Here is an 18,320-nt window from a genome sequence, read left to right as displayed (position 1 = left end):
TTAAGAGCGGTGGTTTGGAGAGGTGGAGTCTGATCTGGAGAATCGGGTTTGATTCCCCACCCTCCACATGAGTGACGGAGGCTAATCTGGTGAACTGGATTTGTTTCCCCCACTCCTACACACGAAGCCAGCTGAGTGACCTTGGGCTAGTCACATTCTCGCAGCCCCACCTACCTCACAGGGTGTCTGTTGAGGGGAGGGGAAGGGAAGGTGACTGTATGCCAGTTTGAGTCTCCCTTAAGTGGTAGAGAAAGTCAGCATATAAAAACCAACTCTTCTTCTCTTCCTCGTCCTCCTCCGAAGCCTTTTGAAGGGCTGGGGTCCATAATACCTCCGAGATGGTCTTCTCTTGTAAAGGCCTGCCTCGACCCACAAACCTATCTACAGAGGTTCTCCTCCATGTGTCTTGACCTTCATAGGTTCAACAGGCAGCCCCAAAAGAGTGGATATCCTGTCGTGGCCCTTTAGCTGCAGAATGTCTTGCTGATCAGTGCCCGCTCCCTTGTTTGTCTTTCTCCAGCTGGGGAAAAATCCTCCTTCAGCAGGCCTCTGGAGTTCACAATATTTGGTTGTGGGCTATTATTGCTGACCAGTCTTTGATGCGGCTTGTTTTTAATGGAAGTATTTTTTCACACAACGCATAGTTAAATTGTGGAACTCCCTGCCCCAGGATGTGGTGATGGCTGCCAACTTGGAGGGCTTTAAGAGGAGAGTGGACATATTCATGGAGGAGAGGGCTATTCATGGCTACTAGTTAGAATGGATACTAGTCATGCTGCATACCTATTCTCTCTAGTATCAGAGGAGCATGCCTATTATTTTGGGTGCTATGGAACACAGGCAGGATGGTGCTGCTGCACTCGTCTTGCTTGTGGCTTCCTAGAGGCACCTGGTTGGCCACTGTGTGAGCAGACTGCTGGACTTGATGGGCCTTGGTCTGATCCAGCAGGGCCTTTCTTATGTTCTTAATGTTGCTTGTTAGAAGATAATGGGGTGAGGGGAACAAGCTTGTTATCCACATCAATTCTTCTGCTTGAGGCAGCGCTGTGTAGTGGTTAAGAGCAGCGGACTCGAATCTGGACGACCAGTTTTGATTCCCCACTCCTCCGCATGAACCCCGCTGGGTGACCTTGGGCCAGTCACAGTTCTCTCAGAACTCTCTCAGCCCCACCTGCCTCACAAGATGCCTGTTGTGGGGTTGGGGGGAAGAAGAGAAGGTGATTGTAAGCTGCTTTGAGACTCCTTAAGACTGAGAAATAGCTGGTATAAAAACCAGCTCATCAATTCTTCTAGTGGGAAGGATTGTTCTTGGATATGAAAAGACCTTCTCTTAAGGGCAAGAAGAAAAAGAGTTGGTTTTTCTATGCCGATTTTATCACTTAAGGAAGAATCAAACCTACTCACAATCCCCTTCCCTTCCCCACAACAGACACCCTGTGAGGTAGGTGAGGCTGAGAGAGTGTGACTAGCCCAAGGTCACCCAGCTGGCTTCATGTGAAGGAGTGGGGAAACAAATCCAGTTCACCAGATTAGCCTCCGTCGCTCATGTAGAGGAGTGGGGAATCAAACCTGGTTCTCCTGATTAGCCTCCACCGCTCCAAACTACCGCTCTTAACCACTACACCATGCTGGCAACTGTGGGGTAGCCCTGGTTGACTTCGGCCAAACTGTGAGTGACATCCATTGAAGGGTCATGCTTGGTGAAAGAAAGTGATGGTTGTGTTGCTCTTCTTGAAGGTACGTGTTTGGCTATCAAAAACACGCTCGTCTTCAAGCAAAGGGAATCCGGCCGGCTGGCACCACGATCACCCACGTCGTATCTGCTACCATGATGTCCAACCTCTTGGCTTGTCTCCTCAGGGACAAGCTTTCTCCAGCCTCTTGTAATGAAGAAATAGAAATACAGGTACGGAAGCTGAAAACTGAGCAACAGTTTCATTTCACAGTGGTCATCTTACACCCATGATTTTCTGGCCAGGAAAAAAGAAAACAATTTCATAGAAACATAAAGCTGAAAGGCACCTCAAGAGTCATCTGATCCAAACCTCTGCACAATGCAGGAAATTGCAGAAAATCAAAACTACCTTTTCCCCACAACTCCTCTAGTGACCCCTGCTGTATGCTCAGGTAAAAAAAAGTTAAGGTAAAAGTCCCCTGTGCAAGCACCGGGTCATTCCTGACCCATGGGGTGACGTCACATCCCGACGTTTCCTAGGCAGACTTTGTTTACGGGGTGGTTTGCCAGTGCCTTCCCCAGTAATCTTTCCTTAACCCCCACAAGCTGGGTACACCTTTTAACGACCTTAGAAGGATGGAAGGTTGAGTCAACCTTGGGCCGGCTACCCGAAACCAACTTCCGTTGGGATCGAACTCAGGTCGTGAGCAGAGCTTGGACTGCAGTACTGCAGTTTACCACTCTGCGCCACTGCAGTTTACCACTTTTGCTCAATGGAAGGCAAAAACCCTCCAGGATCCCTGGCCAATCTGGCCTGGAGGAAAATTCCTTCCTGACCCCAAAGTGGCGATCGGCATTACCCATGGCAAGTAAGAAAGGGCCATGAGAGCCAAGCACTGACTCATCTCTTACCGTCCTTCTCATGATCTGCCTAAATTCACAGAATCAACATTGCTGTCAGCTGTCCATCTAGCCTCTGCTTAAAAACCTCCAAAGAAGGAGAACCCACCACCTCTCGAGGAAGCCTGTTCCACTGAAGAACTGCTCTGACTCTTAGGAAGTTGCCCCTAATGTTTCTTCCCACTCTTGTCATAGGGCAAGTAAAACAGGAGTGGACTCTGGTCACCAGTAACTGGGTATGCTGTCTGCTTGGGCCCCAGTTGGAGTAGATAGATAACTGGGTTGGATGGTCTAATGGTCTGACAAAATATGTAAGACAGTTCCGTGTGTTCACTTTTAAACAAATAGTTTAATGTAATCAGAAAAACAACATGAAATTGTCTCTACTGAGTCAGACTGTTGGTCTATCAAGATCAATATTGTCTACTGTGACCGGCAGCTGCTCCCCCAGGGTCTTGGGTAGAAGTCTTTCACCTCCCCTCCTACTGGATTCTCTTAGGTGGAGTCACCAAGGACTAAACCTGGGACCTTCTGCATGCCAAGCAGATGCTCTACCACTGAGCCACGGCCCCTCCTCGGTCATTTTCTTCCCCCCATCCAGAAACTGACTTCTGTGCTGTCTTTTTTCTCTCCCCAGTTCCATAGTGATCCACTGTCTGCTGTGAATGCTTGCTATGAAGGGGACCGGATCATCGTTTGTCCTGGTCACTATTTAGTTGAGGGAACCTTGTACATTGCGGATTCTGTTGAACTGGAAGGTAAGAGCCGTTTTGACTTGAACCCTCAGGTTTGAACACATGAAGCTGCCTTATACTGAATCAGACCCTTGGTCCATCAAAGTCAGTACTGTCTACTCTGACCGGCAGCGGCCCTCCAGGGTCTCAGGTAGAGGTCTTTCACATCACCTTCTTGCCTAGTCCCTTTAACTGGAGATGCTGGGGATTGAACCTGGGACCTTCTGCATGCCAAGCAGATGCTCTGCCACTGAGCCACGGCCCCTCCCCTAAAGAGATTAGGAATAATCAGACAGTTTGGGGTTGGACATGCGAACACATGAAGCTGCCTTATACTGAACCAGACCTTCGGTCCATCAAAGTCAGTATTGTCTACTTGGCAGTATTGTCTGCCAAGCAGATGTTCTACCACTGAGCTAGGGCCCTTCCCTTAATGGTTACATGTTGCTAATGGTAATAAGACAGACACAAGTCTATCTTGGGGCTACAGTTAATCCAGGGGAAAGGCAGGTAAGTTGAGGCAATATCACAGGCCTGTTTCTGAATTGGCATCTTCAACCACAGCGACCCAAAGAGTTTTTTTTTTTTGGGGGGGGGGTAAAGTTCTACAATTCTGTTTTTCAGCCTCTCTCTCCTTCTGGAATCTGTTTATCTTGTGCTTTTAATTCTTAAATGGTAAGGTTTCTGTAATGGAATTGCTTTGCTGTAGGAATGTACCTTCACTGAAGGCATTTTGTTTATTAGATAACGTTTGTATATTGCTTTCTTGCCTCTGCATTCATGGTGGGCTTACAATTCAAAAATAACATCTCTTCCCGAGAGCTGCTGCCATTCAGAGTAGACAAAACTGACCTTGCTGGACTCTGTATAAAGCAACTTCATGTATGCATGAAGAGCCAGCGTGGTGTAGTGGTTAAGGGCGGCGGGGTAACCTTGGGCTAGTCACAGTTCTCTTAGAGCTCTCATTCCCACCTACCTCACAAGGTGTCTGCTGTGGGGAGAGGAAGGGAAGGAGAGTGTAAGCCGGTTTGATTCTCCTTAAAATGGAGAAAATCGTCATATAAAAACCTCTTTCTCCTCTTCTTTTTTCTTCTCCTCCTCCTCCAGCACAGTCCTCATTTCTTTCTGTCCTGTTCCCCTTCTGTCTTGTGAATAAACTCTTAGAGGGAGACAACAATTATATTCTAATATTTTGTAGGCCTTGGCTAAGGTTTGTGAAACTTATCTCCACAGCCCATTTCTCTGCACAGAGAAATTAAAACAGGCGCCCAAGCACCCCCTTAAGGACTAGTATGTTGTTTGGGTTGTTGATGGGCTTTTATATTACTTTTGTTGTTGCTTTGTCAGCTGCCTAGAGTCTAAGGAGATAAGGCAAGGCAATAAATAGTTTAAATAAAAACATTTATTCCAGCATAAGTTGTCATGAGGCCGAGCTCTTTTTGTAAGATGCATCAGCACTTACCTCCATTAGCTATCCATAGCTGGAATAAATTATTTTAGCCTGTAAGGTGCTTCTGTTTACTTTTTGCCTTGCAGACTAACACGGCTATGCCTCTGAAATTATCCAGAGAAATGACTACACAGTGAAATGCTTTTAACATTTCTCGAAAGCTGCTGCAAACTTTGAAAGGGCTACTGTGTAGCTCTCTTCCTGAAATGCTTGCTTATTTCATAGAATCGTAGAGGTGGAAGGGGCCACGCAGGCCATCTAGTCCAACCCCCTGCTCAAGGCAGGACCAGCCTAGAGCATCCCTGACAAGTGTTCGTCCAGCCGCTGCTTGAAGACTGCTAGTGAGGGGGGAGCTCACCACCTCCCTAGGCAGACGGTTTCCCCGCACTCATGGAATTCAAGGCAGTGGGTTAGATCCAGCTAAGATCCTTAAAGTTGAGCTAAAAATTATAACAAAATTGTACACAGAAATAAAAACAATTGGCTTTATATAAAGCCTAATCATTAAAAAAATTGATATGTATAGTTACCAGCTGTCCAACATTGTTGTTAATAAAAGAACATTGTTAATGACCAGTAATTAACCAGGCAGGTTTCGGCCTGTATGGCCTTCTTTGGTGGTCATATATACCAAAACTTCTTAAACTGTGGGTCGTGACCCCATACGGAGTTGTGTAACTGAATGCGGGGGTCGTGAAAAATTTGGCAACAGTAAAAGGTTTCTTTAAGATTTATTATCAGTAAATGTCTGATTCTTATACCTATATACCCGGGGCTGCGTAAAAACGTCTTGGGCACAAAGGGGTCGTGAAGAAGCCCTGATAGATACAATTACAAATATTTTGAAAAGACATCCAGAAGTACATATAAAAGGTGTGCTATAAAGCAATGACCTTATATACTGTGTGGCCCGTTGTCACTTGTTGTATACCATGGATATTTCACCATAGGAATCGGCTCACACAGAAGTCTTGTAACATATTTCTAGTGTTGTACGGATGTGTATACCATCAACCAGTGATATAGCATATTGGATCCAGTGCAAACTTGTCGCTAGAGCTCTTGTGCCAAGCGGAAATGCAAGAAAAAAGGCCACGATAGCTGCTTACGCTAAGTCAAACTTATTGTATTCTCCCTTGGGTTTCCACCCGTGAAAGATCTTGTACAACCATTTTCTGGGAACTATAATATATAGGGGAGAACCAGCATGGACTAGTGACTTAAGAGTGGCGGACTCGAATCTGGAGAACCGGGTTCGATTCCCCGCTCCTCCACATGAAGACCACTGGGTGACCTTGGGCCAGTCACAGCTCTCTCCGGATTCTGTCAGCCCACGCGGAGGCAGGCAATGGCAAACCCACCTCCCAACGTCTCTTGCCTTGAAAACCCTACGGGGTCGCCATAATGTCTGCTGTGACTTGACGGCATTTTCCACCACCACCATAATATGTAGGGAGGAAAGCACTGGGTGTCACGCAAGATCTTGCGGAACGGCGCTAACTCCCATTTCTTTTTCTGCCGGCCCGTTGCTGGCTCCAAGCCTGTGTACGCAGGGGTCCCAGGAGGTCTCCCAGCCTTGAGCAAGTTTGTTGCAGTCTATCCTGTGGACCACGCGAACCATCCTAAGTCTGCAGAGCTTTTACTCAAAACTGCAGGTCTGCTGTCACACGCCTGTTAATATGATGGGTTGTACATCACAGCGGGGCAGGCCTAGCTGTTTGGAGCCAGCTCATGCGGCAGCCTCGATCTTTATCTTCTCAAAACTCCTTAATGGAGAGAAAGCAGAGGGGTTTAATTTCCTGCTGTTTCAGCTCGATTTCCTCTGCCTCCTTTCTCTTCTCGTGCGTGCCCAGTTTAGGAGGGGAGGGAGGGTTCTTTTTGCCTTCCCTTCTCAAAGGTTTGATTTCTCAAGATACGTACACGGGCATGCAGGAGCCAGGGGTCGCAATAAAGTTCTTTATCTGTAGGAGTCGAGAATAAGACGGTTTGGGAACTTGGGGTGGTATTTACGACAAACGGCTTCCTATCGGGGAGGTCAGGGAAACGTTCGTAAGAAAATGAAAGGAGGCCAGACGACACAGAGCCAGCAAGCTTTCAAAGAACAGAAGTGTTCATCTAGTTCATTCACCGACTTGGCTAAGTGTTATCGCTTGTCATTTTGAAAGACTTTTTTTTTCTTTTGAAAGTAGCGAAAGGTGGAGCAAACGATAATAATAAAAAGTGTTAGGTGACATTTTAACGATGCAGGGGTATTAACAACCCTGGGCGAGTGTTAATGATACGTGAGGGGTGTACGAAGAGAGCGAGTAGAACAGAGTCGTCGGGACTCCTTGTCCAGGAACGAAAGTCGTATCAACAAGAGGGCTGTTAACTGCTCGGTTTTGGGTGCAGGGAGGAGTTGGCATGCTACTGAGGGATGTGTTATGGCATAAGCTTGTGCAATTTTTTTTTAAAAAGGTCCATTCCGAATACAGCTTGCAATTAAACTAATTTACAGCTCTCGCTGTTGCCAGATGTGGCGATGGATGCAAGTTCAAGGGAATTATTTTGTTTAAAAACTTCGATCCTGTTCTTTGGTTAAACTTGCAAGGTAGCTGATGATGCTAGATGCACCCCGCCATGAATCAGTCTGTGGCGTATAGTGGAGCCTCCATGTTTGGAGACAGAATCTCTGAATGCCGGCAACAGGCAGGGCTATTGATTTCGTGTTCCCTTGCTGCCCTTCCTGGGAGCCAGTGTGGTAGAGTGTTGGACTACCGTTTGGGAAATGTGGTTCAAATGTCCACTCCACTGTGGGAAGCTCTGCTGGGCGACCTTGGGCCAGTCTCACTTTCCTGGCCTAACCTACCTCACAGGGTTATTGTGAAGACAAAATAGGGGAGGGGAAGCCATGCATGTTTGTATAAAGTTAGGGGCGATCTCATTTGGAATACTGTGTGCAGTTCTGGTTGCCCTATTTATTATTTCTTAAAAACATTTATTAGCCTCCTTTCTACCTTGTGGAACTCAAGGTGGCTTACAACGTAAATAAAGCAATGATAAAAAAAGTCCATAAAATACCACAGTTCAAAACCTCAATTGGGACCGCCAATAATTAAAACTAAAATTACCGGTAGTCAAATGTAGACTTGAATGAAACTATATTTCGAAAAGGATGTTGAAGAGCTGGGAAAAGTCCAACAGATAGCAACCAAGACGATTAAGGGGTCTTGTTTTTTTTTCCTATGAGAAAAGGCTGGAGACGCTGGGACTTCTGAGCTTAGAAAAATGACGTCTAAGGGGAGACATGATAGAAGCTTATAAAATTATACTTGGGGTTGAGAAAATGGATAGATGGAGTCCTCCCTCTTCTCCCATTATTCTAGAACTCAACGAAGCTGTTGGAAAATAGATTCAAGTCAGACAAAAAAGAAAACATGGCTTTACTCAATGAGTAATTTAACTGTGATATTCACTTCCAGTGGAAGTAGCGATGGCCACAAACATAGATTATTTTTAAAAAAAGGGTAGACCAGGGGTGTCAAACATAAGGCCCGTAGGCCGGATTCGGCCCCTTGAGAGCTCTTATCTGACTCGCGAGCCAGCCGAGGCAGCCACCCCCCACCCCTCGATGGCCCAACCAAGTGGCATTTATGTCATATCGGGCCCTCATAACAATTGAGTTTGACACCCCTGGGTTAGACAGATTCATGGCGTTGAGTGGTGGATGGGAAACTTATTCTGTCCTCTGACTGATAGCAGACTTGAAGACTCACTAGGCTTGTAATCACCACACGTCTGTATGTGTACAGGATCAATGTGCGTAGGGAAGAGAGCACAACACAGTGTGCAAATTCTGTTCTCCGATGCCCAAACATGCAAGCCCCACCTGGAGAACCTATGTGCCTAGGAATTATGCACGTGTTGGATGTTGCTACTGCGACAGAAAATTTTAAGGGTGCCATCGACATATTGTCGGGTATATCGCTATTGCCGAGCTGTCGCAGTAACTTGCGACCTGACTCACTTGTCCGGATAGGGTAGCTCAGTTGTGAAAAGTCGCTGTGGTGCAACAGTAGCGCAATATCTGGCAGTGTGATAGTGCAGTCTTGGAAAAGCAATGCTTCCAATTGTGCATGCAGTTTGTATGCTCTGTGTCCACATCCGACAAACATGTATAGAATAGGGAGGGTTTGTCCAGTGCCCTGTATCCCACTCTGTCCCCTCTGTGTGCAATGACCCTGTACGCCCCCTTGTGCAAATGGGGCTTGCTTTTAGGAATCCTTCCTGCCCCTTCCCTCTTACCGAATTTTTCGGGAGCAGCTTCTTGCCGGATCCTTCTTTCCAGCCAGGGTTGGTGGGTGTTTTTTCTTCTTCCGGGAAAGTGCAGGCTCCTGTTTTTTTTCTAACGCTATCTGCATTATCACCTGCCCTATCGATATTCTTTCCTGCGACAGGCCATAAAAGCTTTATGGGCTCGTAAATTTCTCCCAAGTGGTCCAATGTAAACAATTGTGGATAGCTTAGTTAGCATTGTGGCACTTTTTGGGTTGTTAAAATGGAGGGGGGAAGGATTGAACCAAATGCCACTGAAATGAGAATGGCAACTTTAAAAAAACGGATGCAGAGAGATAGGCAAGGAAGAAGAAAAAAAGTTGGTTTTTGTATGTCGTGGCTCAACGGTAGGGCATCTGCTTGGCAATCCCTGGCATCTCCAGTTAAAGGGACTAGGCAAGTAGGTGATGTGAAAGACCTCTGAGACCCTGGAGAGCCGCTGCTGGTCTGAGTAGCATTTGATGGACCAAGGGTAGACTTTGATGGACCAAGGGTCTGATTCAGTATAAGGCTGCTTCATGTGTTCACCTAAGGAAGAATCAAACTGGCTTACAATCACCTTCTTTCCCCCTCCCTACAACAGACACCCTGTGAGATAGGTGGGGCTGAGAGATTGTGATTAGCCCAAGGTCACCCAGCTGGTTTCATGTGTAGGAGTGGGGAAACCAACCTGTTTCACCAGATTAGCCTCCGCCGCTCATGTGGTGGAATGGGGGATCAAACCTGGTTCTCCAGATCAGAGTCCACCGCTCCAAATCACTGCTCTTAACCATGGCACCACGCTGGGGAAGATGAAACATGGCTTGGCCATAGTAGAATGATATTCTTGGCAGAATGAAATATAAGTTGGTATATAATGCATGATTTCAAAGTGCCGTTGATCATAACTGGAGAAAGGTAAAGCTTATCTGAAGTTGTTCTGTACCTATATGAAGCGATGTTACATTGTGGTCAAGGTCCTGAATTCGAGTCCTAGTTGGACTGTTAACTCATTGATGACCTTAAGTAAGCTGCTATCTGATGTTGCCCATTGGTCATCTGGGAATCTGAGTGGCCCTATTAATGTTTGTTGTAAGATTGCTGAGCCTAGTGTACGCAAAGAGCTTAGAACGCGCGGGGAAAGCTCATTTGCTCGGTGTCCAAATTTCTTTCCATGCTTTATTTCTGAAACCCTTATAATGACGACATAAATTAGATGAACCAGGATTATTGTTTCTTGAAGAACTTTAGAAGGTGTGTGGGAGATTTAGGGCAAGAAATGTTCAATATCCCAATGCATTTGGGGTTTCAAGGCCATTCTTCACTTGCCAAGAGCAGTTACAGGAGAAGAAGAAAACGTTTGTCGGGGATAATTGCTTCTAAATTCAAACAGTGATTCCATCTTTGGCAAGGGCATTTTCTCTGGCACAGTTCAAAGATTAATGACTCCAGATAACGGGGAATAATCAGCGGCTGCCCTAGTGGTAGAGATTGGCTAAGAAATGTGGAGGCCCCCCGATATGGTGATAGCTTAATTTAACAGAGCGGGGTGGAGGGGGTCTTCCAGCTGCCAAGCTCTTGCAAACCCAATTAGTTTTTCTTAACCTGATTCCAAAGGCTACGGCCTCCCAGATGACGTCGTGATCGAAAAACGAGGGAAAGGAGATGCTTTTGTTGAATGCACGGGAGCCGATGTGAAGATCTCCAGTCTGAAGCTAATCCAGCACGATGCAGTGGAAGGCATCTTAAGTGAGTTCTCGCCGTTGAGCCTCTGGCCGACCAACTTACCAAATTACATCCGCTTGCAAAGGATAGCCCGAAATCCCTTCAGGGCTGTCTATGGTGAAGGAGTCAATCAGTCCTTCCCCTTCTGCTAACACGGGGCACAATCTATTGGGGCAGTTCTCCTGTACCAGCCCTGCCCGAATCTTCATTTCGGCATGGCTTTGCTCAGGAGAGTATATTGATTGATAGATGCCCCCTTGAGCTAGAGCATTGTCAACCAATCACAATGCTAAAAAACTGCTTCCTGGAATGATTAATTTGGCTTGGGGCGGGGCCATGTACTGTGCCCTGTTGGGGTCAGTGAGCCTCCTCTTTTTGCTGACTGCCTGTGGTTGTGAAATTGGGGTGGGGGGTTGCCCAGCGTGCAGCGGACCTCAACACTTGGCTGATAGCCCATATTTGGACAGACGGTCTGCATGTCTCTCATGGGGCCCACCTTGCTTCCAGCTATGTGGTGCGTCTGGTGAAGGCGGGTGAATGCGGACGCTTTTCTGGGATTCGATCTCAAAAAGTTTGTTCTCTTTCCTAATGGAGGACCTGCCCCCCTTCTCTTCCCCCCCCTCGCTTGCATCATTTGACAACATTCTTCTCTGCCGTGCCCTTCTGTCTTCTGGAGTAGGCGATAATTAACACTTCATCGTTTGAGAGGTAGATCTGAATAACAAACGTTAAGATGGGTTAGCAGGACTATTTCGGCACCTTTTATGTGAAAATATATTCGCACACCAATTTTTTTTTCCTTTTAATTGAGGGTCTTGGGCCACTGTCGGAGAGAAGTTACTTTAATTGCAGATCTCTAAAAAGGAAGAGTAACTTAATTCTTCTTTTACGACTTTGTGTGGAATGAAGGAAGGAACAACTAGAGGTCTGGGGTGCGGGGAATTAGGCCTACAAAGAATTCCTGTTTGGTCCACAGCATTACTTAGCGATCCAAACAGCTGCCATGCGCACTATTGAAGAAGAAGAAAAGTTGGTTTTTATATGCCGACTTCCTCTACCACTTAAGGAAGAATCAAACCAGATTTCAACCACCTTCCCTTCCCCACAACAGGCACTCTGTGAAGTAGGTGGGGCTGAGAGAGCTCTAAGAGAGCTGTGACTAGCCCAAGGTCTCCCAGCTGGCTTCATGTGTAGGAGTGGGGAAACAAATCCAGTTCACCAGATTAGCGTCCACCACTTATGTGGAGGAGTGGGGAATCAAACCTGGTTCTCCAGATCAGACTCCACCGCTTCAAACCACCACTCTTAACCACTACACCACGCTGGCTCTTTATGTCCTTCAGGCACTTTCTCCTAAGGGCTCCTTAATAGGCAAAGGGCTCTTTTGTCCCGGCTGCTGCGGAGTGAGCTGTGCTCCCAAGCATGAGCCTAGCCTAACGGGAGTAAGCCACTGATAAGCTTAAAGCAAAGGCTTGGCTAAGGCCTCTTTTGCTGTTCATGTAATGGGAGAACCCTTTGCCCTCTGGGAAACTGGGCTAGGTGAGCAGAGCCAGGGCTGCCAGCCTTCCAGTTTTGTGCCAAGTTGAAAAAAACTGGTTGCCAATCAGGGGTTTGAGAACGATGCCCCCCAGTCATGTACCGAGTGAACTTGCGTTTGTCATAAAAGACAGATGCTCTTAAATAAGTTTTCTTTTAACTTGGCTTTGATTTATTTATGGAATGTGTCTGTCTCGTTTTCTGCACTGTGCTCTTAGTGACGTGTGACATCGTAAAATACCATCAAAATAAATGAGCATCAGTTGCAAAAAAATGCATTTGTTTTTAGGAGAGACATAACCTCAAGAGCACCCACAAGCAAGTGTACCAACTTTGTTAATCTCCACTCAGACTTAAATTTATACAGTTCGTGGAATTGGCAAGCTAACCCAGTCTATTCAGAGAGCCATTTTTGGTGCTGGAATGAAGGCAAGGAGCCAGAGGAGCCACCACTGAAAATGCCCTGCTCTTGCCCCTTCATGGAGATTGCTTGTGCTGGAGATGTACCAAGCCTCCGTGCTGAAGGAGGTCTGAACTTGGTGGCAACGCTGGCAGACAAACGGTTCCTTTGAGCCTGTCCTGAGCCCATATTTTTTCCCTTTCTTTTGTTGAAAGGGTCCTGAGTCACTGGGTGAAAAGGAGGGCTGTACAAAAAATGTCGAAGAAGCAGGATTGCTTTAAAGGAACAAAGGGTTGTATCCTCCCAGATTTTCTGCTGAGCCAGTGTGGTGTAGTGGTTAAGAGTGGTGGTTTGGAGCAGTGGAGTCTGATCTGGAGAACCGGGTTTGATTCCCCACTCCTTCACATGAGCGGCGGAGGCTAATCTGGTGAACTGGATTTGTTTTCCCACTCCTACACATGAAGCCAGCTGGGTGACCTTGGGCTAGTCACACTCTCTCAGTCCTACCTACCTGACAAGGTGTCTGTTGTGGGGAGGGGAAGGGAAGGTGATTGTAAGCTGGTTTGAGTCTCCCTTAAGTGGTAGAGGAAGTCGGCATATAAAAACCAACTCTTCTTCTTCTGACACAAAAGGGAGGAGGGCCCCTTTAGAACTCCGAAAGGCTGTGGTGGGGAATCGTGGGACCTGCATGAACAGGAGGCCATGCACAGCTAGGCTGGAGGAAGAGGAATGGGGTGACATTGCTCCTCTTCTCTCTAGCCCAGGTGGAAACATGGGTAGGATCCAAGCTTCAAACACTAAGGAAAATATTATGGCACAAACATTCGTGAACTATTTATTCCTATCTTAAAGAATGCTTCACTCAATAAGTTTGAGTGGAGATTAACAAAGTTGCTACGTTTGCTTGCTGGTGCTTTGAGGTAATGTCTCTCCTAAAAACAAATCCATTTTTGTGGCTGATGCTCATTTATTTTGATGGTATGTTATGATGCTGCACGTCACTAAGAGCGCAGTGCAGAAAACGTGCCAGTATGGTGTAGTGGTTGGGAGCGTTGGACTCTGATCTGGAGAATCAGGTTTGATTCCCCACCCCTCCATATGAGCCGCGGAGGCTAATCTGGTGAACTGGATTGGTTTCCCCGCTCCTCCACATTAAGCCAGCTGGGTGACATTGGGCTAGTCACACTCTCTCAGCCCCACCTACCTCACAGGGTGTCTGTTGTGGGAGGGGAAGGGAAGGTGATTGTAAGCCGGTTTGATTCTCCCTTAAGTGGTAGAGAAAGTCTGCATATAAAAACCAACTCTTCTTCTTATAAGCCAGCTATCTGTTCATAGCTTCCCAGCTTAAAGACTGGCAGCATTTCAACCCACAAGCTTGTGCCTACCTTGTATTTCTATATTAGATCATGTGGTGGTTGAGGTTTGAGTTAGCAACTGCTGGCCAAAACGACCTTGGGTTGGATTCCCGGTGGAGCCTCTTCTGCTGGAAGGGAAGCGTTTTGTGGTCAACGGAAAGCTCCGGTGTTAGTGGAAATATTTCCATGGGATCTAACCCCATGTAAGCAATAATGTGGTTGTCCTCTCTGAAAGGGCTGAGTTCATTCCTCCATTGGCTAATACAGTGCTCTGTTGGTACAAGAATACTCATTCTTGATTTGCTGCAGCCTCAAGCTATGAACCCGTGGCGCAGAGTGGTAAGGTGCAGTACTGCAGTCAAAGCTGTGCTCATGACCTGAGTTTGATCTCGACGGGAGTCAGTTTCAGGTAGCCGGCTCAAAGTTGACTCAGCCTTCCATCCTTCAGAGGTTGGTAAAATGAGTACCCGGCTTGCTGGGGGTAAAGTGTAGACAACTGGGGAAGGCACTGGCAAATCACCCTACAAACATAGTCTGCCTAGTAAACGATGGAATGTGACGTCATCCCATGGGTCAGGAATGACTTGGTGCTTGCACATGGAACTACCTTTACCTTTACCAAGCTATGACTCTAAGGTGTGGTCGCTCACCTGCATGCATCACTCATTTGCATCCATCACCTGCCAACAGAACTTTGGTACCACCCAAAAACAAATCAAGCACAGTGACTCGTCAACGGAAAGCCATTTGTCCACCGAGCTGAGTCAAAATATTGAATAATCACGTGATGTGCATGCTTGTCAGAAAGATGCAGGTGGTTGAAACATCTGAGAATTCCTTGTTCATGTTCACTGAAGTTGCTGCAACAAGATCTTGATGGTGTAAACGAGTCCAGGGTGTCACTCTTTCAGGCATTCACCAAGGGAGAACCACACTTGAGAACTGCGTCTTGCAGTGCGAGACGACGGGGGTCGCTGTCCGCACGTCGGCCGAGCTGTTAATGAAGAATTCGGATTTGTACGGTGCTAAGGTGAATGCTGATCTTCCTAACTGACAAATGCTTTTTGTGGGGGGAGGAAATTATTTCAGCGGATGGACCTGGTATGAGCTGCGTGTAAAAGATAAAAAGTTAAGCCAACGTGCACACAGAAGGACCTCATGGGGAACTCGTTCACTGTCCCTGTCCTTGATAACAAATTGCAAAATGGGATTTGGATTCGAAGGACTTGGACTTGTGCTATAGAATTTTATGCTGATTGTGGATAAGCTGATCTCCTGCCCCGGTCATATTATAAACAGCTTTTGATTTTCCCGATGCACCACGGAGATTTCGATGATCCAGTCGTTACATTTTTGTCTTTTCTCCAGGGAGTTCCCAGTAGCATACACAGTTATCCTTACAATGTCCCTGTGAGTTAGGTTAAGGTGAGAGCATATGACTGGCCCAAGGTCATTTGGTGATATGGCTGAGTGCGGACTTCAACCCGTGTCTCCCTAGTCCTAATATGACATTCTGACCACTATACCACATTGAATATAAGAACATAAGAAAAGCCATGCTGGATCAGACCAAGGCCCATCAAGTCCAGCAGTCCGTTCACACAGTGGCCAACCAGGTGCCTTTAGGAAGCCCACAAGCAAGACGACTGCAGCAGCATTATCCTGCCTGTGTTCCAAAGCACCTGATATAATAGGCATGCTCCTCTGTTCCTGGAGAGGACAGGTATGCATCATGACTTGTATCCATCTTTACTAGTAGCCATGAATAGCCTTCTCCTCCATTGCTCTGTTGGAAGAAACTAATGGAAAGTCGCCTTCACCTGGGTTGGATCCAGTGACTCCTTTCTGCTAAGTGAGGACACTTTCTCTGATGGAAGGTCCTCGTTGGAAGGTCCCTTGCTTCATGGATGGGGCTCTTTGGACCCAATACATTTTTTTATCCTGTTCTGTGTTGAGAAGCACTTATTCCCTAACATCTGTTTCCTTCCCCCTCTTAATTTTAGGGTGCTGGTGTAGAAATTTATCCAGGAAGTACATGTACCTTGATGGTGAACGGCATACACCACTGCAAAGAGGGGATTCTCATAAAAGTGAGTTCTAGCTGTAGCGTCCTGTATAAAAACACTGAGTTTTGAACTGAATGTTTAAAGCTAAGCTAGGTGAACCAATGGTCATTCTCAGTATAGGCAGCTTCACATGTTTGTGGGTAGGTCTCTAATTCATTTTTTTCTTAAAATCTTGGCTTTTAGGACTTCCTGGAAAAACATTATGAGATTCCCAAGATCACCCTGGTGAACAATGTAATTCATAATAATGAAGGGTATGGGGTTGTCTTGGTGAAACCTACAGTTCCCTCTGATGCAACAGAAGGCGCTTTGGCGAACTCAGAAGGTATGAATAAGTAGATCTTAGACAAGTTATGGATTTTGGGCAGTCCAGCAGAATTTCCACTGTATGTGCAGTAGGGCTAGAGTTTAAAAACTTGTATTCAGCAACAGGCCCATGCTGGAGATGAGATCTGTTTCATGTTTGTGTGTCAACCTACCTTGCATTGATGGTGATCAAGAGGTTGATTTCTATGGCATTTTTATGTCACAAAAGAATGATGACAGACCTACTGGTATATATTCTAGCAATATGGTGATTACCTTCATAGGCTGTTTGGTCCATATAGTTCACCAGTGTCTTTATAACTTGGTGGAAAGTGCCGTCGAGTTGCAGCCAACTTATGACAACCCCGTAGAGTATTCCAGACAAGAGATATTCAGAGATGGTTTGCCATTGCCTTCCTCTGCATAGCAATCCTGGATTTCTTGGTGGTCTCCCATACAAGTACTAACCAAGGCTGACCCTGCTTAGCTTCCAAGATCTGACGACGCCAGGCTAGCCTGGTCAAGCCGTCGATGTCACGGCTATTCAGCCATAGTATTGATTATTTATCATTTAGATTTCTATCCCACCTTCAATCCCCGGCCAAGGCCGGGCTCAGGGCGGGTAAGAATAAGCCTTAATACAATAAAATAGTAAAAAGTAATTGCACTGTAACATCTCTGGATTAGGTGGCACTAGTCTTGGATCAACATCCCGCTGGTCAGGCTGGGCACAAGGTAGCAGCTCGGACCTTTATGTATTTTGTGTCATCGTTTGTTTTTGACTTAGGAAAGATCATGGATGTCCAGTCCTCTGGTGAAGCTGTCAGCACAGTGGGTGAAGAATTACACGAACAGGCAAGTGGTGAATTGGACCCCTATGGAAGAACGGATGCCTCTGAGCACACGGAGGGTAATTCCAAAATCGCGAACGAACTTTCGGCCGCGTCTCTGAAGAAGAAACAGTTGTGCAAGAAGAGGTTGAGTAACCTGGGCATCACAGAGGCAGACGACGACTTGATGTCTCAGGAAATGTTTGTGTCCATCATGGGCAACCAGTTCAGGCGAAACGGGAAAGGCAGCTTTGGAACATTTCTGTATTGACTTCCAGAAATGGCTGTGAGAGAATCTGTTTTACTCCAGAGCACTTAAAGCCATCCCAAAGGTCCTTCCTTTCGTTTGGTGCATTTTTTGCTTCACCGTGGTCCTAGCGTATTTATTCTTGGTTTTTAACCACACACCCCTTGCGCGAATGAAAACCTTGTATTCCTGGCAGTGGGGTTTAGAACCCTTCACTCTAGGACAACAGCAAAACTTTTGTTCCATGACAGTTCTTTGATAAGCTCCTTCACCTTTCTTCAGTGTATCACTTGGTTTATTATAGTATTTATCTCTAATATATCACCTCCCCTTTTTAATTAAAATAAAATAAAGCCCTAGGCATTCCCTAAATTGGAGAGTGGGCAATTATGTAGATTTCAAAATCTCTGAACCACAATTCAAGGGTCGTGTTTGCTTCCATGTAGCGGTAGTACCCCAATTGCAGCTGTGTTTAAATAAAACATTTACAAAATGGCTGTTTGGTTTTTTGTTTTTTTGTTTTTTTGTATATAGATTGGGTGGCCTGTCTAAACTTTTAAATGATATGCCTTCTTGAAGGAGTTTTGCAGGGGAGATTCTAGTCTGCTAATCCTGCACCCACCTTTTTTTTTGTGGTGGGTGGGGGGAGAACCCAAATTTTACAACGTGTTGTCTATTGTTGAGGATTGAATTTGGATTTTGGTGAAGAATCCAGATAGTTGTCAACAAGGGCCAAAAATATTGAGTCCTAATAAGGCAACATTCCCTGACTGGGATAGCCCAGGCAAGCCCCCCCACCCAAT

The 18,320-nt window shown here is 46.2% G+C and overlaps 1 protein-coding gene across 1 annotated transcript in view; it reads left to right on the top strand.

Moving 5' to 3' along the window:
* SHCBP1 (SHC binding and spindle associated 1) overlaps positions 1 to 17,541 on the top strand; it is a 28,499-nt gene extending 10,958 nt beyond the window's left edge. The window contains exons 7-13 of the mRNA XM_056862371.1: positions 1,738 to 1,906; positions 3,213 to 3,333; positions 10,670 to 10,801; positions 14,980 to 15,098; positions 16,072 to 16,158; positions 16,318 to 16,459; positions 17,228 to 17,541. Of these exons, the coding sequence (XP_056718349.1) occupies positions 1,738 to 1,906; positions 3,213 to 3,333; positions 10,670 to 10,801; positions 14,980 to 15,098; positions 16,072 to 16,158; positions 16,318 to 16,459; positions 17,228 to 17,541 (1,084 nt within the window). The remainder of the gene's footprint in view (positions 1 to 1,737; positions 1,907 to 3,212; positions 3,334 to 10,669; positions 10,802 to 14,979; positions 15,099 to 16,071; positions 16,159 to 16,317; positions 16,460 to 17,227) is intronic.
* The last annotated feature ends 779 nt before the right edge of the window (positions 17,542 to 18,320 follow it).

The sequence above is a fragment of the Euleptes europaea genome, chromosome 17 (genome assembly GCF_029931775.1).
Source record: "Euleptes europaea isolate rEulEur1 chromosome 17, rEulEur1.hap1, whole genome shotgun sequence".
NCBI classification, from domain to species: domain Eukaryota; kingdom Metazoa; phylum Chordata; class Lepidosauria; order Squamata; family Sphaerodactylidae; genus Euleptes; species Euleptes europaea.
The sequence above is the reverse complement of the archived record's forward strand: the minus strand, read 5'-3'. Positions and strand labels throughout refer to the sequence as shown.